The sequence below is a fragment of the Nicrophorus vespilloides genome, unplaced genomic scaffold (genome assembly GCF_001412225.1).
Source record: "Nicrophorus vespilloides isolate i.1.1-1 unplaced genomic scaffold, Nicve_v1.0, whole genome shotgun sequence".
Taxonomy (NCBI): Eukaryota; Metazoa; Arthropoda; class Insecta; order Coleoptera; family Silphidae; genus Nicrophorus; species Nicrophorus vespilloides.
This window is the reverse complement of record NW_017096053.1, coordinates 25,793-50,210: the sequence shown is the minus strand read 5'-3', so window position 1 is coordinate 50,210 and position 24,418 is coordinate 25,793. Positions and strand designations below refer to the sequence as shown.

At 36.3% G+C, this 24,418-nt stretch overlaps 7 protein-coding genes across 9 annotated transcripts in view; 3 read left to right on the top strand and 4 right to left on the bottom strand.

The window, feature by feature from the left end:
• Positions 1–199: 199 nt before the first annotated feature.
• Positions 200–4,809, top strand: LOC108569285 (serrate RNA effector molecule homolog). Its single transcript, XM_017930787.1, has 10 exons — positions 200–328; positions 457–581; positions 641–796; positions 1,341–1,523; positions 2,240–2,306; positions 2,369–2,534; positions 2,596–2,967; positions 3,029–4,277; positions 4,335–4,442; positions 4,521–4,809. The coding sequence occupies exons 2-10, from the start codon at positions 460–462 to the stop codon at positions 4,600–4,602; spliced, it is 2,505 nt and encodes an 834-aa protein (XP_017786276.1). The 5' UTR covers positions 200–328; positions 457–459; the 3' UTR covers positions 4,603–4,809.
• Positions 4,810–5,080: 271 nt separating this feature from the next.
• LOC108569286 (beta-parvin) lies at positions 5,081–7,399 on the bottom strand. Its single transcript, XM_017930788.1, has 6 exons — positions 7,065–7,399; positions 6,558–6,692; positions 6,321–6,410; positions 5,692–6,266; positions 5,399–5,642; positions 5,081–5,347 (listed from the first exon to the last, which is right to left on the bottom strand). Exons 1-6 carry the CDS (start codon positions 7,354–7,356, stop codon positions 5,280–5,282), a joined length of 1,404 nt encoding a protein of 467 aa, XP_017786277.1. The 5' UTR covers positions 7,357–7,399; the 3' UTR covers positions 5,081–5,279.
• Positions 7,400–7,902: 503 nt separating this feature from the next.
• LOC108569284 (THO complex subunit 3) lies at positions 7,903–14,089 on the top strand. Of its 2 annotated transcripts, XM_017930785.1 has the most exons (8): positions 9,158–9,336; positions 9,399–9,822; positions 9,882–10,306; positions 10,364–10,966; positions 11,028–11,327; positions 11,381–12,550; positions 12,613–13,333; positions 13,388–14,089. In XM_017930785.1, the coding sequence occupies exons 1-8, from the start codon at positions 9,324–9,326 to the stop codon at positions 13,719–13,721; spliced, it is 3,990 nt and encodes a 1,329-aa protein (XP_017786274.1). In that variant the 5' UTR covers positions 9,158–9,323; the 3' UTR covers positions 13,722–14,089. The 2 variants fall into 2 exon arrangements, with proteins under 2 accessions (XP_017786275.1, XP_017786274.1); XM_017930786.1 differs by lacking the exons at positions 9,158–9,336; positions 9,882–10,306; positions 10,364–10,966; ... (2 more) ...; positions 12,613–13,333; positions 13,388–14,089 and adding exons at positions 7,903–8,140; positions 8,205–8,566; positions 8,622–8,783; positions 8,847–9,110 and having other exon boundaries at positions 9,399–9,417.
• Positions 14,090–14,473: 384 nt separating this feature from the next.
• LOC108569283 (xylosyltransferase oxt) lies at positions 14,474–18,215 on the bottom strand. 2 transcript variants are annotated; one of them, XM_017930782.1, is made up of 6 exons: positions 18,055–18,215; positions 17,840–17,962; positions 17,152–17,787; positions 16,947–17,089; positions 16,733–16,890; positions 14,474–16,678 (listed from the first exon to the last, which is right to left on the bottom strand). In XM_017930782.1, the coding sequence occupies exons 2-6, from the start codon at positions 17,848–17,850 to the stop codon at positions 14,885–14,887; spliced, it is 2,742 nt and encodes a 913-aa protein (XP_017786271.1). In that variant the 5' UTR covers positions 17,851–17,962; positions 18,055–18,215; the 3' UTR covers positions 14,474–14,884. The 2 variants fall into 2 exon arrangements, with proteins under 2 accessions (XP_017786271.1, XP_017786273.1); XM_017930784.1 differs by having other exon boundaries at positions 17,152–18,215.
• Positions 18,216–18,642: 427 nt separating this feature from the next.
• On the bottom strand, positions 18,643–20,695 carry LOC108569281 (DNA replication factor Cdt1-like). The gene is made up of 2 exons (XM_017930780.1): positions 19,961–20,695; positions 18,643–19,907 (listed from the first exon to the last, which is right to left on the bottom strand). The coding sequence occupies exons 1-2, from the start codon at positions 20,593–20,595 to the stop codon at positions 18,707–18,709; spliced, it is 1,836 nt and encodes a 611-aa protein (XP_017786269.1). The 5' UTR covers positions 20,596–20,695; the 3' UTR covers positions 18,643–18,706.
• A 237-nt stretch (positions 20,696–20,932) lies between these two features.
• On the top strand, positions 20,933–22,819 carry LOC108569293 (zinc finger protein 568-like). The gene has a single exon (XM_017930799.1). The coding sequence runs from the start codon at positions 21,058–21,060 to the stop codon at positions 22,729–22,731; it is 1,674 nt and encodes a 557-aa protein (XP_017786288.1). The 5' UTR covers positions 20,933–21,057; the 3' UTR covers positions 22,732–22,819.
• Positions 22,772–24,418, bottom strand: part of LOC108569295 (kelch domain-containing protein 4) — a 1,919-nt gene continuing 272 nt past the window's right edge. The window contains 4 exon segments of the mRNA XM_017930801.1: positions 22,772–23,220; positions 23,343–23,633; positions 23,699–24,251; positions 24,306–24,418. The exon segment at positions 24,306–24,418 is cut by the window's right edge and continues 272 nt beyond it. Coding sequence (XP_017786290.1) covers positions 22,787–23,220; positions 23,343–23,633; positions 23,699–24,251; positions 24,306–24,418 — 1,391 coding nt within the window. The 3' untranslated portion in view covers positions 22,772–22,786.

Below are 24,418 nucleotides of genomic sequence, written 5' to 3'. Positions count from 1 at the left end.
TAACTACACACACCACACTACACACATTATAGTTATCAAAAATATATTTTAAACGATGTATTACTTGGGCATTATACATTATATATAATTATAAGTAACTTGTTGTTAATTTCTATCATATACGTATGAAAATATAGATGTAAATTGAGTAGTAATGATTGAAATAAGGTTAGATAAATTGCTGTTGGTAAAACTGAATCACTAACGCGCAATCAATTGGTCGTGTGGTGGCGTCATCCATAATTATCGTTGCTTTCTGGTTCAGTTGTGTAAAATAGCTTGTGTTTGAATATTGATATTTATTCAGTGTTTTACCTCTTCAACTAAGGTTTGAAGACTATTTCTGTATTTAACTTTAGTTATTTGTTACAACTTGTACACAAGTTGCGTATTTTTACTCAAACGTCATCTTTGGCATCCTTTATATATTCAAGCAATAAATTCTTGTGATTATAGAAAATGGGTGATAGTGATGATGAATACGATCACAAGAGACGCGATAAGTTCAGGGGAGAACGCGCTGAGGCAAGTTATAGAGGTGCAGAGAGACCTGTAAGACCTAGAGAAGATTGGCATGAAAGGTACTGTTATTTTTAGCAAGTAATTATCTTTATATTATTGTTAATTTTGTTGATCGTAGGGAATGGTCACGTCCAAGACCCAGAGACTACCCTGGACGAATCAGGGATCGAGGATACTCTCCAAGTTTTGAATCGACTGCCAAAAGGCTCAGAAATGACTACTACAGTGACAATTTTTACAGCCATTATCCCTCATATCATCAGCCACAACATAGGTAAGATTTATAACTATGTTTAGAAAGTATATAAAACTTTCTTCTATACCAAATTCAGATTTAATTACAATCAATATGAAATCAAGTCATTATCATTCTCGACTGGAAAAAGACTTATTTTTATTTTCTACATAATTTTTTTCATTTTTTAATTAATATATTGTAATTTCTTAACATAGTGTTTGTTTAATGGGAGTGGCTATATTGTTTGGCAATTCCTTTAAACATAATAACATAAAGAAATATAATTATTCTTATTTTCATGGAAATGCTTAATTATATTGTACAAAGTTAACACAAAGGATAATTTTTAATGTTGCTTATGATTATATTATATCATATTTGGATATATCTATTTAATTAGTAAACAAAATTATTTTCTAATTTTCCAAACTGAAACATTTGAGGTTATATAAAAGTTTATAATTGATATTTATATGAAATATAAGGTAATAATACTGATCATAATATTGACAGTTACAAATGTAAATAATCGTAATACAATTGTAAATAATATGGACTAAATAATTGTTTGAATGTTTAGAGAACCACCACCAACAACTGTGGAAGGCCAACAACCACCGATGATGTCATTCAAAGCATTTCTTGTGAACCAAGATGATAATATTACAGACAATGAGGCGATCAAAAAGTATAATGATTATAAACTGGAATTCCAGAGACAACAGTTGAATGAATTCTTTCTTGCACATAGAGAGGATGAATGGTAAGTCAGTTAATATGAAAGCTATTGTTATTATTATTAGTACTAAAAACCCTTAAAATATAGATTTAAGAAGAAAAAAAAAAGACGAACCTTCACGTTAAAATTAATGAAAAAAAAAATCGAGGTTCTGGTTTTAATTTCTGAAATTAATAATGATAATTAATGGTCCCCTTAAAATACATTGTTTTATAAACCTTTTTCTCTACAGCATTGATTCGAGAGATCCTGTCAGCTACACACAAAAAAATATAATTACGTGTATAAAATGTGCGTGTACAACTTCTGAGTAAAACTTGTGAAATATGTATTATATGAAACATATACTAATGTGGATATTTACTTAATAAACCGTTTATCATAAAGCTATGCGCGCAATGCATAAGCTTTTCGCGATACTTTGTTAGGGTATTTACCAAACAGGTGAGATGAACGTTTAAGGAGATACGTTTACATTTTGATTGTTTTTATTTCTAAAAAAAAAATAATAATTTTCATAGTATGTCTTTAGCCGAATGAGTGATGATTATTTTATAAATGAACTGTTGTAATTTTGTTTGCAATATGCAGAATATATACATTCAAATCACCCGATATCACGTGTTTGTCAGAGTGGTGTGAATGGATTTTAAATATGTATCTCTATAAATTGATATTTGATTGTGCATCCGTTGTGCTTTTTGTCATTGTATGTAATTCTTTTATTTGTTTGCTTTAAGGTTCCGTTTTAAATATCACCCGGAAGATTCTGTTCGGAGGAAGGAAGAACAAATGAAAGCTCTTAAGGTATAATCGCAAAATTTTGCAATGCAGTAAATATATGTATTAAATACTAATTTTTATTTTAGAAACGTGTTGAAGTATTCTTAGATATAATGAATTCCGGGAAGTTGAGCCAAGTTAGTATAGACAGTGCAAATAATGATGAGCTTATAAAACTGCTTGATACAGTTGTCATTAAATTGGAAGGAGGTTCTGATGAAGATATTTCGTTATTGGAAGAAGAATATGCTGGTTAGTTGATGTTTAGAGAAAACATCTTTTATTTGAGTTGTAATTAATTTGTTCGTTACAGAATTGGAGAAAAATAAAGTGGAACAACAACAAAAAACGAAGGACGATGTCAATGTTAATAATGCTGCTAGTCAAGAGGAGGAAGGCGAAGTTGAGGAGAAACAATCCGAAGAAAAGCTCGAAGATGAAGTGGCTGAGACTAAGACAAATGTTGACGAAGATAAAGAAGGTGAGGTTACGGAAGAATCTAAAGAACCCACTGAAGAGAAAGAAAAATTAGAATCCGAATCTGAGGACAAAATGGAAGAAGAACAGGATGCAGAGAAAATGGATGTTGAAGAAACGACAAATGAAGAAGCTAAAGCTGAAGAAATCGCTTCAGACATTGAGAAAACTGAGAATGAAACGGTTGAACCAGCTAAGCCAGAAAAAGGTAAATTATTTATAAATTTCTTGATATACTTGATTTAATGTTTTCATTGTTTACTTTGCAGAAAAGAAACGCAAACGTTCATTTTCTGGGAGCAGCAGCAGTTCTTCTAGCAGTAGCAGCGATTCGGAAGACGAAAAGATGAAACCTGAGAAAGAGGAGGAGAAACCAGAGCCGGAGAAGGAAAGCGTAGAAAAGACAGAGGAGAAACACGATAAGCCTAAGTCTCTTCATAAAACGACTTCGATCTTCTTGCGTAATCTCGCACCTACCATCACGAGACAAGAGGTGGAAGCTATGTGTGCGAGATACGATGGTTTCCTGAGAGTGGCGTTGGCGGATCCTCAGCCAGAACGAAGATGGCTTAGACGCGGATGGGTAACTTTTAAAAGGGACGCCAATATCAAGGAGATTTGCTGGAATTTAAATAACATTCGGTTGAGAGATTGCGAATTGGGAGCTATTGTGAACAGGGATCTTAGTAGGCGGATCAGACAAGTGAATGGAATCACTTCGCACAAGCAGGTGGTGCGTTCTGATATTCGCATTTGTGCTAAAGTAGTGTTGCATCTCGATAGCAAATCGGGTTTGTGGCCTGACGAGGAAGATAAGGAGAAGCCAGCGCAAACTTTTGGACTGGTTTCGAACAATCCAGTGCTTCACAATATCACGGACTATCTGATCGAAGAGGCTAGCGCGGAGGAAGAAGAGCTATTGGGATTGGAACCGTCCGCTGATGCCCAAGATGCGACGACTACCGTCGAAAGGGATGAAAATCTGTTATCCGTCTTGGACCGCATTGTTTACTACTTGCGTATCGTTCACTCCGTAGACTATTATAACCATTGCGAATATCCAAACGAAGATGAGATGCCAAACAGATGCGGTATTCTGCACGCTCGTGGACCACCCCCAACTGCGAAGACCGATATTTCGCAATTCATTGGTCCCCCTGTGGAATTGAAGATGGTGAATTTCCTACCGGAAAAGCCGCCCAAGGATGACGTCGTTAAGAACGATGCGAAATTAATAGAGTTGTCTCTGAAGGACGTCTATATTGAAATAGATAATTTTGTCCAGGCCAACACTAGAGAACTTTCGAAAGATAAATGGTTGTGTCCTCTTTCTGGTAAAAAGTTCAAGGGACCCGACTTCGTCAGAAAACACATTTTCAATAAACACGCTGAGAAGATTGAGGAAGTCAAGAAAGACGTTGAATTTTTCAACAACTATTTGAAAGACACAAAGAGACCCATGTTGGCGGAAACTCCCCAGCCGAAGCGGGAAGAAGCTGCAGCTTATCCACATCCTTCGTAAGTTTAAATTATTTCACTTATGAGCTTATATATTTATTAATGATGTCATTTCAGAAGCTATTCCAGTTCTTACGGTGGATATGGTTACGGTGGTATGCCATCCAGATATAATTCGTATGCGCAGCGTCCAAGAGGTGGTGGTGGTTTCCATCCCAGATCTAGGTGAGTTACATTTCATAAAATTAACTTTCTCCAATTTGCATTTATTTTTATTTAATACATTGTGTTTTTTCGTTTCAGAGGAAACAGTGGGACCGACTACAGAACGTTGGTGCAGTACCGAGATTTGGATGCTCCCAGAGAACCAGAAGAGTTTATTTAAATATCGAACGAAATGAATTGTAGTTATATATATATATGTTTATTATTATTTTTTTTTTAATAATTTCATGTTTTTATAGTAATTTACGTCAATTTGAACACACATTACAATTTAAGTGAATCTGTTTGTCGATCAAGCTGTTTTGGTCAAGAGTTATTATTATTTTACATGTGGTAAAAGCGAACAATAAAATAGTTGTGTATTCTACTATTATTAGTAATTACTTGCTCTGTTTTTATATTACATAAAATTGAGGCTATGCTGAAAACGAAAGATCATTCAGTTTGTACTATTATCAACTTACAACTTAAATTTTTATCAAGAAATGAATAAATATGTAAAGAAACGGACTATTCATTCAACTCTCATTAATTTTTTTTTTGTAATTTTTTATATTGATTAATGTATAGGTTTCAAAAATAAATACATAATGTAACTATCATAAAATACATACATTTTTATTTATATTAAAATTGCTTACAGTAAACTGACTTCAAAACATGGAAATAAATAAATTTGTTAATAATTTAATAGAATAGAAATTAGTAAACAACTAACGTTAGGCGCCGCGCCTTATTAAAATCATTTAATACGTGTATACATTAATTATTTGTTAAAAATTAATAAGGCAGTTTCTAAGGCATCAATGGTCCTTTTCTCATTGCAAAATCTTTTACTCATTTGTACTTGCAGAAGAGATTGTACAAAATCCTGAGTGTCGACTTTAAATCTTGGTTGACTATGTCTAAAACGAAATATTAATTAATTAAATATTAAATGAGCATCAAGTTGTTACCTTCAGGTCTGGCTTTCAATTTCGTGAAACCCATTTCCTCCATCAGCTCAAACGCGAATGAGACATTGTGTACCTTCTGATCAAAATCTCCAGGAGTCAAATAGAAACTATGCAATGGCACAAAGAATCCTTCCAGTAAACCCATGAGTAATGTTAAATATACTCCATCATGGAATTGCGTCTCCAATTCGGTGACTTCTAGGTTGATTTTAACCAAATGCTTGTTGACAAAAGTCACCAGACTCTAAAATATTTCATATTACAAATGTTTACATTATTTTCATACCACATACCTTCTTGACTTTTATAATATCTTCTGGTGCTTGGTCAAACAATGTATCAAAAGCATCCCTTTCACACCTCATGCCAACATCATCATAAGCTGTGGTTATAATTTCATTAACAGTTCTGTGCACAAGAACTCCATTCACTTTCTGTACAATCACAACTGGTACACTGACCTGCTCAGTCAGACGTACCGGAGGTCTAAAGTGTCTAGCCAGTGCAACCAAAAGGTGCATGATTGAAACAATGTTCTTTGAATGAATAGCCTCAACATTCCATTTCTTTGACCCAGTTCTGTGCATCCCCAGCACATAATTGAAATGGCTCAGGACTGCATTCAGTTTCTGCCTTTGTCCTTCCTCTGATTGAGTGACTTCCCTGACATCCAACTTATCTCCAGTCAGCTTCTCCAACAGTTTCTGCAGAACCTGCCCATCATATAAATCTTCAGCCAGATCTTGCACAATGATCCTCTGGGATGCAAGTTCATCATTGATCCAATCAATCAACACTTTAATCAAGTGAATGAATTTCTGATCATCATAAGCTCTTGGTTCAAGCATGCACCTTTCCTCATTATCATCTACAAAACAAAAATAATCAATAATGTTCTCCATGGATTATACATGCAACATACCCAGTTCATATTCCTCTGGTGGAATAATTGGTGCTGTAGGATTTCCTGGTGAATCGATTGCATGTCTGCCTTCAGCTTGAACTTCTTGAACTGCAAAATAATGAAATATTACAGAACTTTAGAACATCTGCAGCCACAGCCCACTTTGTTTTCTTTAAATATAGCTCCCAAATAAGGTATGACGTCAGATTAATTTCTTTCTATCAATTGAATGAGCCTATTTAAGAATATATTTACCTTCCTTGATCCTTTTCTTGCGTCCCAGAGTCCCGATTTTATCCCATATCGACTCCTCTTTATCGGTTTTTCCTTGATTTCCAGGTTTCGGGGATTTAGGCCTCAACGTCGCCATTTTCAGAATCGAACTAGCATCTGGCAATAACAGATGTGAAGGTTGTTTTAAATTGAAGCCGCAACACTTTAAGCAGTTAAGCTTAAGTTTAAATGAAGAACTTACCACCACCTCTTTCGAGGAAATTAGCAACTTTTCACGCGAAAAATATTAAGACTTAGTCATGCTAAAGTCGAAAAGTTTCATTCAAAATACATACAATTTATCATCATCTAATAAAGTTACAAAGTATTTAATTTACTTGAAAAATAGAAAATTAAACCAATAAGATTTTACAAAAATCAATAGATTATTTAAATAAACCAAGTAATAATTTACTCTTAACTTCCTGTCTTTGTATAATAACAACTTCTGAATCATGTTGTTACTAGGAAGTCTACAGTATTGTTTACCTTGCATACGTCCGACCAGATTGGATTCAAATTCGTTGTACATGTATTGATCTCTTAACGAATTCGGATCAATGGCTGCATGGAATTGATCTGGGAAATCGTCCTCATCGGAAAAGTTATCGATCGCAGGTTCTACCTGCGTTTCGTGTGGTCCTTCAACTTCCGCCGAATAAAAGACATTATCGTACGTTTCCTCGTCATCATCTTCCTGACTTAACCGGACAACATTCGTGTTCTTTGGAATAACTTCGATGATCCGCGGAGGACCATTTACGCCCATATTCCTCTCCATTTTTTATCACAACTTCAACTACCTATAACACAAGTTTGTTTAATATTATTTCCCTTATCTAATCTCTCCTCACCACCATTTCCTTCCAACTGATATATTACTAATATAATAAAAATAAAAAAACGTTAAAAAGTATCCGCAATGATTTGTTTAATCTATAAATGTTTATAACTAACTTTATTGCAAATTAAAATAATTACTACAGTTTTTATTAGTAACTATATGAATTTAATTTTGTATAAATTACATTACTTAAAACATTAATTTAATACTAATAGATGTTAACGTAATATGAAATGATTAGTTAATAAAATAAAGTATACTTTAAATGTTTTTTTTTTAAGTTTAAGAGATTTATATCAATTTATTTATTGACACAAATCTCTCCGGCCCTATTTCTACCCCTTTCGGGTTTAACAGCCACACTTTAAATGTTTAATATTTAAATAAAATTAGTAGTTGTATGGTTGCCTATCCATCATAAAAATATATAACAGAGGGCGCCAAGTGATAACCCTTTCATATTTTATAAACATAACCTGTAAAAAAAATCAACAATTTATTATTAATGCTATTAATGTGCATAGTGAAATAAACAATAAAGATGTATACTGAGAAGATTGAAGAGTTCCAACGTTATTTCAAATCGCACAGCGAGTACAAAGTATATCCAGGGCATTCTTCTAAAGTGCATTCTGTAGGTTGGAGCTGCGATGGAAGAAGACTAGCCTCAGGTTCTTTCGACAAATCAGTTTGCATTCATGTCCTGCAAAAGGACACAATAGTAAGTTTTCTTTATTGTTTTTTGTAAAATATATCAGTTGATGAAATGTTCTATTTTTTTTTAGTCAAAAGAAATTGTTTTCAAAGGACATGGAGGTTCTGTGGATCAACTGTGTTGGCACCAGACCAATCCCAATCTTCTAAGCACAGCGAGTGGCGATAAGACTGTTCGAATATGGGACACACGGCAATCGAAAAGCGTTGCTGTTATACCAACGAAGGGGGAAAACATCAACATAACTTGGGCTCCAAATGGCGAGACAATAGCTGTTGGTAATAAAGAGGATTTGGTGACTTTCATAGACACAAAGACGAATAAAATAAAAACTGAGGAGCAATATGCTTTTGAGGTGAACGAGATTTCTTGGAACAACACGAGTGATCTATTCTTTTTAACTAATGGACAAGGCTGCATACACATTTTAAGGTACATATTCAAATGAAATTGGTTTATGTAAATTAATTTGGATTTTGGGTTTTAGTTATCCAGATTTGGAATTGCAGCATATTTTGAACGCGCATCCAGGCACCTGCATATGCATAGAGTTTGATCCAACTGGAAAATATTTTGCTACTGGAAGTGCTGATGCCTTAGTGTCCTTATGGGATATAAACGAATTGGCTTGTAAAAAAGTATTTACGAGGTAAATTAAACCAATCTTTTATAGTCGGGCAAATTATTAATTGAAATTCTTAAAAACTTGCAGAATGGATTGGCCGGTGCGTACCATATCATTCAGTCACGACGGTCAACTGTTAGCGTCTGCATCCGAAGATTTGATCATCGATATTGGATTTACCGAGACTGGCGATAAAATTGCTGATATTTCTGTGGATGCAGCTACTTTCACTGTAGCCTGGCACCCCTCGCAATACCTTTTGGCTTACGCTTGTGACGATAAGGATACGTACGACAGGAAAAGGGATGCTGGAACATTAAAAGTTTGGGGTTTTCCCTCAGACTCGTAACCGTAATTAAATAAATTATATATATTTGCTACATAATCCCATTTATTAATTTGATTACAATCCTTATTTTAAATTAATTAACTAATACGTGTATATTTGGATGCCTAATATGCTTACGAGTGTTACAAAATCTAAACAGATGGAGCTTCAACGTATAACCTGTTTTTACGAAAAATTGGCGCATATTGCTACCAGGTTATGTTTTCTATTTTGAAATGGAGGAGCAAAGTAAATAGTGTTGTCATGTGTGAATAATACGAGTTAATTTTATTAAATTAAATTTATTTTAGAATTATTGAGTAAGAAACGAAAAGCGGAGAGCGAGGAGAACAAGACCCAATTAGCTAAAGTGTGTATAGAGCTGGCTGCATGGTATAGTTCAAAAGAAAATTACCAAGCAGCTATCAATGAGTACCAAATTGCAGCTGACATATATCATATCCAAGAGAAGAATGTTGAATATGGTTGTATTAATAGGAACATTGGTGAAGCGTATATGGAGATATATGAATTTAATAAAGCTCTGAAACACCATGAGATTCATCTGAGTGTGTCTATGAAGGAAGATGATAAATTGGAGCAGCAAAGAGCACTGGCAACAATTGGGCATACCTATTTAACATCTTACATTACTAGTGGTGAAAGTGAATCAAATAAACAAGCTTTGGAGTTGGCAAACAAGTGTTTCCTGAGAAGCCTGAAAATATGTGAAAGGTATTTAATTTCTTCTTCATACAATATTTCAATATATAGTAAATATATATATATTTTAGTTTAACAGGAATTAACAAATTTGAACATATGGACATGATGGCAAGGCTTTTTGCTAATCTAGGTGTAGTACAGGAGCAATTAGGAAATTATGAAGCAGGGATTGACCTACTCAAAAAGTCTTTGACTATATGCAAGGCCAATGATATTTATGTACATACAGAGAGGGCATACAGTTTGCTGGGATCTTTGTATTGCAATATGAAGGATTACAGCACAGCCATAAATCATTACAATCTTGCTATGCAAGTTGCAGGTTTGCTAGATGATAAAGTATCATTAATTGGTGCAGCTTTAGTTAGTAAAGCTGATATTTTAATAAAACTATATGATTTCAATGGTGCAAAAATGGTCCTGTTGAAGGCATATAAACTAAAAGGGATCAACGCTATAGACAAAACAACGTTAGAAAATAATTTGAAAGTTGGTATGTTTTTGTTGATATTTTCAATTGATTTTTTTTATTATAATTCTGTAATTTCAGTGGCTGCAATGTGTTACACTGAAGACGAGTTGCTGGTAACAAGCGAAACAGATTATGCAAAGAGAAAGAAATTATTTGAAAAAATGGGAGATGGAGCTTCCATGTTAAAGATTTATGCGAAAGCCATAGAGTACTATCAGAAAATGTTGCAAACTGCCGAAAGCAATGGTGACAGCGGGAAAGAATTGAGCGCTTGTTATGTCTCTTTGGCGCAGACCTACATGGATGATGAAAAGTTCGATTTGGCGTTAAAATTTTTCAGAAAAGAATACGACTTGTTGAAAGCTAACCCCAGTGAAGTATTTCACACTCTCTTCAATATTGTTGAGTTAATGGAATTGTTGAATGCAAAAGTGGATGATATTGTGATTGAATTGAACAAAGCGCGTGTGCATTCCATGGAAGCTAATGACAAACACATGGAGGGAAAAGTGCTTAACAGGTTGATTGGTATACTAAGGAAACACAATAGATTTGAAGAGGCGAATGCACTTGAAGCGGATCTCGAAGAGGTTGACTACACTCCTTCTTCGGACAGCGAATCTGAAGAAGTTGGCGTCACGCAAAATATCGGAGATGATATTGATTTGGATAACATCACAGGTATGTTAGATTTATTTGAAAAGCGAATATAAGTTTATTATAATTTTATATGTTATTTAAGATCTCTCTGATGAGAGCGATAATGAAGAAGTTTGTACTAAACCGAGAACGAGGAAAAGGAAGAATGGATTACTGATCAAGCGAAATGCTAAAGGAGAAACTCAGTTGCATACAGCCTGCATTGCGGGCAAAGAGTTATTTGTTAAAAAGTTACTGGATCAAGGACACGTGGTAAATATTAGAGATAACTGTGGATGGTTACCAATACATGAGGCATGTATTTGTGGACACTTGGAAATAGTCCGGATGCTTGTTCAAAAGGGAGCGTTAATCAACGACAGGGGTGGAGCCAAATGTTTAGGTAAATAATTAATAAATATTTAAGGATTTTCAGTTATAACAGATTTGTTTCAGGTATGACGCCGTTGCATGATGCAGCTTCGAATGGCCATCTGGAGGTCATCGAATATTTGCTGGACAATGGAGCTTCTGCAGTAGCTAAAACAGATGAAGGTGAAACCCCGTTGCAAACATTGAGGTCTTGGCGGCAAAGAGTTGACTTGGATCCCATCGAGCAGACATACTTCGAGACAATAGTTCACAGAATTACCAGCGCTTTGGAAAGGACAGGTCAAAGCACGGCAGATGTAATCAGCAACAAAGAGAATAAGGCGTACACTTTGATAGACGAGGATTCGCCGACATTTTTCGATGATGATTTACAGCCCAGAAATGCCACTGAAGTCTACAAAACAACAATAAGTAACCTTCGAACGCGGTCTAGCTCAAACAGCGAATTGCTACCGAGGAAAAGATCTTCGCTGAATCTGAAACGATCGGCGCTGCTCGAACCCAACGAAGTGGGCGATGATTGGCTGGAAGACGATCTCGGGAGTTCCGTGAAAAAGCGAAAACTAACCCAGAATCCGACATCGGAATCCTACAAACTAATGAATACACTAAATTCAAAATTATCTCAACCGCAAAATAGCAAAGACATATCATCACAGTGTTCAATCAAGAAAAGCAGCTCCAGCAAGTTTGGATTGTCGTCGATGAAAAGAAAATCGCAGACCACGCTCATCACTGCGGGGTTCACGAGGAGACGGAGCTCCAGCCCAAAATCGTTCGATAGCGATAGAAGCCAAAGTCCAGTTCCTACGTTCTCTCGGAGCAAGCATAATGTAATTCTGGAAAAATCTAATTTCGAAGAACCTGATTCGACAACGGGCAGTATAATGCCAGCCTCACAGGTGGAAACTAAGATCAAGCAGATGCTCTTCGTCGATGTGCGGATCGAAGGAAAGCTTTTTAGGATTCCTGTTCCGATCGCAGAATTGGAAACGTTGACGGTGAAATGGTTGTCTAACGAAGCAATGAATCGGTTTTACAAGAAGGAAGCGATAAAACCAGTGATCGAGTTGGAAACAAACAATGGAGCGATGCTCTGTGAGGACGATTTGATCAGTATTTTGTTTCCTTTCGGGGTAACTACTAGCGAAGAGGTGTTAGGTAAAGTCATCAAATGGAATATACCACCAATACAAGAACGATATAAAGATTCCTGCGCAACCCTTAAAAAAGGTATAACTATATTATGATAATTTAATGTTATTTCAATATAAATCATTTCTTTTTTTGTTTAGATTGTAATAAGAAATTATTCGACTTGTTGGATTCATCCTCGACAGTTTTAAATTTAAAGGATCAACATCTCGGAGTGCATCTGATACCGCTCTGCAAAGCGATCAACCGACAGAAGAATCTATTTGAGTTGAACCTGACGGGAAACTACATGACACCCAAATGCATCGACCTGCTGTGCGAGTCCTTGTCAACTTTGGATAACCTGACCAAATTGAACTTAAGTTTGAACAATTTAAAAGTGGAATCGCTCGAACTCTTGGCTAACATTCTAGAGGAATCATCGCAAAAGCCTATACTCTACAATTTGAACGACCTGGATCTGAGTTTCAATCCATTGACCAACGAAAGTTTCAAACACATATCGACCATCACAAAACACCTGAAACTGAAGTCTTTGAACCTTTGTAGCGTAGAGTTCACCAAATCAGTATTCGGGTTGTTTTTCAATAAAAATCTGCGGCTGAATTTGGATGCGTGCGAGAGTTTAGATTTGAGCTGCAACGATCTGGACGTCCAGAGTTTGCTCAGATTCATCAATTGGATGGACCCCATGAACCTGAAGAGTTTAAGTGTTGGATACAACTCGGGCATCAAGGTGAGCGGATTCGCGTCGGGCTTCATCGAGTTCATAAAGACGAGCGACATCGGCTTACTCAATGTGAAAACGCTTAATCTGAACGGTTGTAGAATAGGTGACGAAGAGACAATAGAGTTAATTAGGTAATGCATAAGTCTCTAGAAATATTTATTCAACTAATCGTGTATATTTTTTAGTTCCTTGATGACAGCGATTAATTTAGAGGATTTAGATTTGTCCAGCAACGACTTGAATTTCAACACGTTAATCAGATTGCTGGAGGACTTGTCTCTGTCCAATTTGGATGTACGTTGTTGCAAGAATTTAGCTGTTCGAACCGAAGATGAACGATATGAAATTAAATTGAACGTTGGTCGAAAATGCAAGAACCTAATGACCACGTTGAATTACACGGAACATTTCAGTGAATGTGATATATTGATTAACTTGTGGAAACGAGAATATGAAGAGTTGTACAAAGTCGAAGGCATCGAAAGCGAAAGGTTGTATTTATCTGTACGTGAAGAATGAAGCTGTTAGCACATCATCAATAGCATTTTACATGTATACTTTATATTTATTTATATTAAATTAAATGTTTTAAATTAATTGTTTATAATTAACTTTGCATACATGTGAATGTATCAATGCAGATTGAACATTGAAATAGTAGGGATAAAATAAAATTTTAACATTTTATGGCAGGTAAAATATTTCATTCCTTTATTGCATTACAACGTATGACACTCAAGTTTATTTTTTTATTTTGTTTTCTTCAAAATATCAGGATAACTTTTTGTTACTAGTATTTATTTTTGTTTAACTAATAATATCCTTCCTTAAACGGTACATATATATATATTCTTAATTAATGTTTATATTATTCCAGGAAATGTTATACATTCATTTAATATTGAACATCGATTTTTAACATTTAACAAACTCTCGTTTAAATATATATATTTTTTTTATATGTTATCGGATATATTTTGAAAACAGTAACACAGACGATGAGAAACGGTGAAGTATTTATTATTTCTTTTCCATAAAAAGTCAATGAACGGAAAACAAACATGCATTAAGAATATACGTTTGATACGCTAGGAGCACCAAAGATATCACAATTATCATTAAAGTTAAATATATCATTGAAAAATAGGTAATCTCTTTTTTTTTTCATCTGGGCAACATTAATTAATTTGGTTATTTACATCGAGTCAATTTCTTTTTTTTTTTGAAAATATTTTCTCTTAATCATTACACTGTTAGAGATTTTAATAAAATTAAGGGAAAAACAATAAACGTTAATTGGTCTCGAAACGATAATTACACAACGTAATATATATATTTGTATAAATATGTAAAAAAAAGCAATATCAGATTTTGTTAAACTGTTCAAGATTGGGTACTAAAAGTGCAGTAGTAAACGTATGTACATTAGAGTTGAGGCAATTGTCAGTAATTGAGTTTTTAATATGTTTCGTATTGATCAAGGACGACCACTGCTAATTGTCTCTGCTCGGCAATAATAAATATCTAGAAATCTTTCGTAGTTTGCTGTGCCAATTTGATATTGCTTTATGTCACAATTATCTTTTTTTTTTGCTTTCTTTCTGTAGAATTATTGAAGATTGGAATATCTAAGTTTTGAAGAATTGAACTAAGTTTCACGTATGGCAATTGTATATGGCACTTTACCACAAATCGAACGATCCAGTGGTTTCGTTGATCTTACCAATGTGACTCTTCGGGTCCGGCGCCAAAGAGCTCCAATTGGTGTTCGAACATTTGGTTACATTAAGACCGCAAGTGTCTGCGGCGCTCGCTATGCAGATAGACTCCAAGGTGTAAAATTTCCCGAAAAGCGCGTCTATCCAATCGAGGAGATCCTGTCCGAAACGCTTCGAATTTGAAATGCTCAGCATCTCCAGAGATTCCCGCTGATTATTGCCCGGAAGGAATTTATCGAGAGTCCCGTCGTACTCTTTGAACAGTTCCGAACCGCCGTGTATAAAACTCACTTGGCTCTGCGACACCAAATTGTTGGAGATGTGCGATAATGGTGTCACGAGGAACTTTACTTCCGCAAGTATACTCGATTTGTGGATCATCTTTAAGGTCCAAGATCCCGGCAACAACGGTTGCTTTAAATTCGGTTTAATATGGCCAATGGTATAACCATCTTCGATGCTGACCTCGGAGATTTCTATTAACCTTGCGCCCGGGTCTATCCAGAGGAAAGAGATGTTCGCTACCTTCGTTGGTTCCGGACTTGAAACCGAACTGAAATGGTAGATCAACGTCGGCTCCGAATAGGGACCCAGCATTTTTCCAAAATTCCTCGAGATCTGCTCCTTCTGGTCATATTCGCTGCTTACAACCAGATTTTCCAGTCGATATGGAAACTCCGGCGACTTTTTCACGACCAATCTTTTCCTCGGCCTAAACCCCAGCTCGTACGTGGAAACCACCGAGGAATTCAAAGACGTCGCTTCAAATAACACCAGCGTCCGGTTATAGGAATCGCTAACATGAAACGTGTGTATCTCTTTAATTTTGATTAGATCATTATTGCATTTCAGAGACCTGAATTTTGAACGTATGGCACTATTGCTTATACTTATTACTGAATCGTCGACGTTCTGTCCTAAATCTAAAGCGTTGTAAATACTGTGCCAGTAGGAGTTGATGTTTAGTATGGATTTGCTAAAGTCGTAACTGTACAGCCATTCCTCCAGCTGCACGACGACTGCCTGGTTGATGATCGGTTCGAATTTGCGGGCGAAAAACAGCTGACGGGTTTGCGTGTTCTGTATCCGCAGCCAATCCTCGGGTTTGAAATCGTTGGGGCTGCAACCGCACCAATCGACGACGTGCTTATATTGGCACTTGCATCCGAGTCTCCGCTTCCAATTGGTCACGTGCAGATTGTTGTCTACGTACGTGCCGCAAAACTTGGAATTCCTCAGAACCGTGTGGAAGAAGGATTCGGCTGGAAGAAGGGTGTATTTGAAGAAGACCAGAAGCCCTTCAACCAATTGGTCCGGGTAATCGGAAGCCACGTAATTCACGAACTTCCTGGACAGCGCTATCCAATCGCTTCCACCATCGATCTGAATTCCCCATGGCAACTGCCTATCCCCCGTCCTCCACATGTGCGTGTCGCACTCTATGAATGTTTTATCTAGACCCTGTTTCTGTATGAACCTTTGTACCTCCCTGCCGTGCGACTTCACAAAATTCCTATTCATATTCGCTCCCAAAAACTCCACAAGTCTGTTGACCGTCTTCACCGGATAATCGGATTCGCTCAAGTTCAAAACGAAATCCCACTTCCAATCCAAATGCAATAATTCCTTCATGCAGGACAGCAACATCTTCAGCAACGAGGCTCCGCCCCAAATCGTCGCGTACCTCTTCCTCGTCAGTCTTATATTTGGAAATTGCTTCTCCAGACTTAATAACTCCCTGAACAAATAATCCTGCCTCTGAAATTTTAAATATTATTTTACAGATCTTCGTTGTAACTGATGTTTACTCACCACATCAACGTGAATGTAAAAATAATGGTTTACATTATACAAAGTCTTAATTAATCTCTTCACCTGCCTCAACGCCCTACCGTTCAAGGTCAAAAGGAAAACTATCTTCACAGGTTTTGGATCTGTGCTAACTATTGTTGCAACTTGTGGATAAAATTCTAAAAAAAAATACACTGTTATTCCATTCCATTTGAATTGTTGTTAATCAACTTACTTTTAATACCAGTCTGATAAACGTTAATTGTGAAATATCCGCCACACGCCAAATGATGGTTTGCTGGACATTTCATATTACATGATGAATCTGGTAGTCTCGCAACAGAAGGTGGTTCATCAATCCCACAGAAACATTCAGTGCTACAAGAGATTCATAAAATTAATTTATAAACTTTAATGAAATTAATGTTTTCAATACTTACGAATATTGTACTCCAGCATAGGGAAATCCTGATTGAAGGCACAAACGTATACAATTCTCTGGGGAATTATTGTTTTTGAAATTAGCATAGTAACCCCTTAATATCCTAAAGCTTTTTTCATCCTTGAAACAGCCTAGAGACTTTCCAGCTATCAGATCATCATTGGGACAGTAATTTGGCAACACAGTGGGATAGAACAGACCATTCTGTATAAGGCACGTAAGATTTGATATTTCTTGTTTGCATTTCTGCGTTTTTGCTCTGTGTATTGCTGAAATAGCCTCCTTTGTTGTAATTTCACAGCTCGGCTTGAAATCAAGTTCTTCAATGCGTAGCTTTGTATAGCTCTTCGTACCCTGTTTATTGGATGACTTTTGAACTTTATCTTGTCTTGCATCTTCATCATCTACAGCTAGAGAATCCTTTCCTCTCCTTGCTGAATTGACACTATTCTCTGCATCCTCTGGGCCAGAGATTTTATGTGGATTCCATTTGTTTTCCTTACCATCACTGTCTGCCAGTATCTTGAATGAACTTAGATACAACTGCACTAATACTATTATTCCCACTATTCCAAAGAATATTCGGTATCGCTTGATCCAACGATTATCCACAGTTCTGATCACAACCATTTTGCTAAACACTTTACAATATAATACATTGTGTATAATTTCAATTATTTAAATACGTTTTCTTCATTGAGCATTTCCCCTTTGCACTTAATCTGCTATTTTATTCAGATTGCTGTGGACTTTTGACTTGGAAACTGTTCATTGTTAACTGAGATATGCACATCTCAATTTGTTGCTAACTATAATTAAGCAATCAGCCCATTTGTATTGATTATTTGCTTCGATGCATCACGAAAATGCAAAAACTGATGGTAACGACAATATTCCTTACCTATGCATTTTAAAGGAAGCATTACACCACTGACTACTGACGAAATTTTGACAAAATTGTACATGCACCCAATAATAATCACGGTGAATCATGGGCGGCTGATGGGTTAAAATAATGGATGCGAAGAAGGTACCTAACCTATCTTGTGATGGTATGACAATACGTGCTTCTCTTTAGCTAAGAAAGATGGCAGCAGATACCATTAGATAACATCCCATAGGGTCAGCCCAACATATGCTGCACATCTGTTTATTCAACTCCAAAATTGTTCAACTGAAGCATTTTTTTTACTAACAAAATTATGAATAAAATATTATAGATAACTCTTACATCTATATAATTATTAGAACTATAAAAATAAATAAGAGAATAACTCTTTATTTATTTTGTATTTGAATATTTGTTGAAATAACAAATATTGAATAAATAACATTACAAAATCGACCTACTTATTGTTGTTATGAAAAACAATGGTATGCTGACTTCAATAACATTCATATAATAAAAAAACAAAGAGAATTGTTTCATTAAAACTTTATTTGCTATGATAAATTATCAATTAAATTAATTTAAAAAAAAAATGTTTGGACTTAAAAATCATGCTCATGATAATATTATAAATAAAAATCGCAAAAATCGTAATGATCCAAGTTCATCCATCCGTTTTCTGTTTAAGCAAGGCATCTAGTTTGTTAATGACTATGCTTATGTCGGCATCCTTAGAGATTTTAATGAACGTGCCGTTTCTGATCGCGTGGAAGACCATCCACGTGGGCATCTCTTTGGAGAGCGTACGCAAATGCTCCTCGATATCCGCCTTCGTCATAAAGTTTCTGATGCTGTTCGTCAATTTATTTAGCACCGTGTCAATGGGCAGGACGTTTTTCTTCTCGGCAACAAAAATATTCCTCGTGAGCCTTGCGAACTCGGGTAGCCGCGAATACAGTTGAATTTCTTTTTCTTTCGACTCGGACCTCGTCATTGACTCCAAAGCTTTAGCGGCCTGCCTCTGTCGCACCTTCTCTAGCAGAGCCTTTGGTACACCTTTAAGCACAGACGAAACTTCGGGAGTCTTTTCGGGTTGTTTCGGTTGAAGCTCTTGGGCTTTCTTCAGTCTTTCCAAAGCTTGTTCCATCCGCGTATTGCAATTGAACATAGCCTTTGCCTTCTCCAATACGTCTTTTCCGGATGAAAACTTTTCCTCGTCCGGTGGCTGCGGAATCTCGGCATTCTCCAAGTCCGGTACTCTTTCGATATCAAATTCTGGATGCCACTTCTTCAAGCTCTCCAGAGGAATGTGCATGGGCGGATCCAGAGTCAATAGGAACTCATTATGCAATACTTTCGTTTTATTTATGAGGGTGTTGTACAAATGTCTGCGGCGATCTAAGAGCACTTGCGATGTCATCGATTCCTGATCAATCACAGGCTCAATCACCAACTCCCATTGCTCTTGATTCAGGCCACTTCCATAGGCTCTCAACTTTTCTTGTTTGAATTTATAGGCATCTGGATAAATGGTCTTAATTTGTCCAAGATGTGATTCCCTAATATTTCTTTTGATTAACTCCTCCACAGCTGGTTTCAACTTCTTGAAAGTAATGATTTCCTTTCGGTTGTGCATAATTTGGCAGACAGTGTCAATGCTTCTGAAAAGCTCAGCCAAAGTCCTGTACTTGTAAGGAAGGGTTAGAGCAGCCTTTTGTGGTGATGTGAACAACTGTTTACTGGGACTTGCTGGAATTGAGAGAGCATTCTTGGTTGGTGTCAATAAATTCAATAGATTCTTCCTTGCAGTAACATCCTTTTTGGGACTCAAATATGCCTTTTCTGGAGATTGGAATTTCTTTGGACTGAAAAATATACAATTAATAATTTAATTTACAATTTTCATGCAGAAACATACCTTAAAGTTACTTCTAATTCTAATTTCCTAAATTTGTTTAAACTTGGTGATGCTGGTGTCTTTAATTCTTGTTTTTTCTCCAACTTTGCTTGACCTTCTTTGAATCTGGCCATAGAAGCCTTAAGCTCAGCCAGACGAGAACTCCTAGTCAATTTTTGCTTAATTTCATTGAAAGTGGGTTCATTTCCAGAAACTTTTATAGTATCCATAATGTTCACTCTCTTTGTCGGTGTTGAGGGTGGTGTTTTTAGATTTTGCTCCGGATCCACCTCCATGGTATCCTTTGTAGAGTCAGTCTTATTCATCTTTTTGAACAACTCCTGAATATCTGGCTGATTCTTGTTCTCTTTAATTTTCTTAGCGGAGGCAACCTTAGTTGCCCTCCTGGTCTTAGCTTTAGTTTCCACATTTTTCACAGTTACAATCTTTGCAGTCACTTCTTTAGCTTCCTGGATATCATCACAGAAGATGGCTTTCTTCACATTTGCTAAACCTTTCAATTGAACTGCGTTCACAACTGTTGTGGTTAATTCACTATCCAATTGCAGTTTACTACTTCTCGTTGCCTTAATATCCTCGAGCGTAGTCTTCTTTCTTGTATTGAAATAGCTCGCAACGGAGGGCTGCGTATCCATTGTTTATAAACAAATTTAAAACGTTTAAAAGGACGCACAACTAAACTCGCAATGAAAATCACTTCTCGGAAATAAAAACCGTTAGACTCGAGTTCCCTCCAAAATGTGTACCATAAAAAATATTTAAATTCTTGGTTCAATGTTACCAATCTAATAATATTTCCAAATAGCCAACTTAAATGCTATTTGCAAGTAATTATATACTTTTACCCACTTTTACCATAATTATAAGGATTTATCATTAATATTAAATATATAGAAAGAAATTTAATGTATAAAGTAAATTATTTAATATATTTACCACATAGCTTTTATATTTTGAGTAACATATAATTATAGTGAATGACAGCTGGGCATGACAGCAGATGACAGTGATTTAAATTTAGTTAATGTAAATATAACCTAAAAGTTTAAGATTTATTTTGTAAAAAATTGTGAAATAGTTGCTAAATTTAGGTCAAAATGCCTAATAAAACATTTCAAGAAGTCCCTTACTATGCAAGGCCCCAATGTGCTCAACAGTCCCAGTACATACCTGCAATCTCTTCAACAAATTACAATCAACAACAATTGTATGATTATTATTACAACCAGAAGCCACAGTATGAACACTCAGATTGGATGCCAGAAAACCAGATGAAGTTGCCAGATAAGGTAGACTCAATTGATATATATAATAATAAGGAGTTGAGTCCTGCAAGTTGCTGCAGTAATCTGGATCCATTCAAAGATCAGCAATGGTACAACAAGAGCTACATAGAGTATCCATCCTGTTCACAGATGAACTGTGAACAGACTGGAGGACCTGTAAAGTATTGCAGCATAAAGAACAATTATGATTGTATGCAGCAGCTAGATTATAATCAGGAGGCTTTTATGGATGTCTTGAACTTTGAGTCGATGGCATTGGATCAACAGACTGAGGATAGCAATGAAGAGAGTGATATTGTAGTAGAAGAATCTGATGAGGAGTCTTATGTTGAGAGGAAGTTTAGTTGTACAATTTGCAATGTTGTTTATTCCCCAGTGGGTAATCAATTTTACTTCCTAACACCTGAAAGTCCTTTAACAATGAGCTCACAGAAACCAGTGTACACTAAACTAGTTGAACTTGTGGGGAAATTAAATGAAGGCAGTTACCTATGTGGACAATGCTTGAACCTTGTAAATACAATTGATAACTTGGAACACAAGTTTCTAGGATTCAAGAAGGATTTAGTTTCCAAATTTGAATCGACGAACGGAGTTAAAGTGAAGTTGCCTCAGAATCATTGCGTTCACAAGATGACGTGCAAAACTTGCAAAAAGGTGATTTCCTTGAGAGCCGTATTCAAAGTGCATACGAAGAAGCACAGATTGCCGGTGAATTACCTCTGCGACGTATGCGGTCGGAGGTTTACGAAATTAACCAAATTTAAGATGCATTACAATACGCACAAGAGAAAACTATGCGAGGCTGTTAAGATCGAGGCATTCGTTTGCAAGATATGCAAGAAACCGTTTAGAACCAAATCCAACTTGAACGACCACCAAAACTTCTGTTCCAATAAGCTTCCATTCAAATGCAAACTCTGCGATAAATCGTTTCCAACGTCAACCAAACTCAAGAACCACGCGCGTCTCAAGCACGACAAGAAGTTCGCATCTATATGTTCCATATGCAATTTGGGATTCGTCAAGATTTCCGATTATAAAACGCATATGATTTCGCACAGTGCAAACAAGAAGTTCACGTGTCCGCAGTGCGGACGTACGTACAAGACACTGAGCAACTTGAAGTTTCACATGAAATTCCACAACGATAAGTTACCGTTCAACTGTACCATCTGCTCCAAAGGTTTCATGCGTAAAGAGTACTTGGAGTCACACGTGAATAAGCACACAGGCCAAAGAAACTTCCACTGCCAAATCTGCAAGAAGAGCTTCGTCTCGCAAAAGAATTTGGATGCTCATCTTAAGTATCACGACGGAAATGTTACGAAGAAATCATGCAATGTATGTGGAAAGTTGATTTCGAAAGGACTGGAAGATCACATGAGGACGCATAGCAAGCTTAAGGAAATCGAATGCGATAAGTGCGAAATGCGGTTCAATACGAAAAGTGCACTGTTTAAACATAGGAAACGGAAACATTAAATATATTTAATTTAGATATATATATATATAAAAAAAAATAAATCAAAATTCATTTTCAATCCGTATCCATTGATTCATCGCTATCATCTTCTTCTTCATCATCGTCGTCTTCTTCGTCTGCACTGTCATCCGAACCAAGCCATTCGGCGGACTTGATATTATCTTTAATGATTGTCCTCCATTCCTCGCCCTTCTTCAGATCGAGCGCATGGAAATCTGAGAACGTAATCTCTTTATCGCCGTCCTCGAACATCCCTCCGTAAAGGTACAGAACTCCGTGCTTCACAGCCAAGCCGCAGTTCAATCTAGCAGAAGGCTGGAAAATTGTATTTCCTTCGGCTGATTGCGAGTTGTTAGCACATTGCTGGGTACTTGTCGAGGCTGGACCAATGGTTACTTTAAAAATGCCATCGTCGGCAATCGTAGTTGCTTCCACCTTCTCTTGAATAACTTCCACCGTTTCATCCTCATTTTCAGCATCCATATCGTCTGAAATTAAGATCAGAATTAGACTCACTGTGATATTTATTATACTTACAGCAAATTGAGATTAATGCATGTAACATTTTGAATTAAAATAGTAACAATAGAAATGAAAATTTTTATTTTACCTTTATCTCCGGCTTCGTTGTTTTTCCTTCTCCTCGATTTTGCCTCCTTGTCCCGTTTCCCAGTTAAATTTACGCTTCGCCATGCCAGTTTTTCCATATCCAAGCAAATCAAATCATTATAAAAATTCCCGGCGATGTTTTCTTCGTCATCTTCAACATCGAATACTCCTCCGAAGCAGTAAGCCATATTGTTTGGTGCAGTTGTAATGGGCATACTGCACCTAGGAGAGAAATGTATACCACTCAATTTCGTTGAAACCCATTTGTATTTTAAGCCGGTCGTGTCATTTTCTATAATTATTAATAACAATTTATTAATATTTCAAATATATATGCTAAATCGAGAATAAACTTACTATCTGGAGTTAGTACAAAGGAATCAGTGTAGACATGGCCTTTATCAACATCTTTCTTGATTTTCTCCTTGCTGTATCCACCATATACGAGAATCTTTCCATCGTTCAGAGCAACCATGCAGCATCCAGAACGCGGTGCCGGCGCAACACCAGTCACTTGAAGCTTAACCCATTTGTAGGTTTCAGTATTAAAGCAATGTATATCATTAAAATATTTGTAGTCTCTCAAATTATCATGGAAACCACCAAACACAAACAACTGTTTCTTATTGTAAACCATCCTGTGACCACTTCGCGAGCTTGGTCCATCTGGTGCAGTGATCTTCTGCCATTGTTTGTTTGCAATGTGGTACACCCAAAGATCTCTGTAATGGTAAAATTGAGATTGTGTTGGACTAGCATATTCCCCACCAAACAGCCACAGTTGGCCCTTGTTGGCTGCTGTTGCCACCATTTGATGTCCACATCTAGGTGGAGGACCTGCTGGGGCTTTTATCAAAGTCCATGAGTTGCTTTGGATGTTATAAAAGAATAAGTCATTGTATACAAAAGTCTGGAATGAAATATATTAGATTTCAGTTATACAGTATGGAATGTTTACAAGTACCTTTTGTCCATTGAAGAATTCACCACCATACAAGATGAGCTCATCTTTCTCTGGATGAGGCACAAATGTGAAATTGATCCTTCTTGTTGGAGCATCTACTTGGTGTTCAGTAA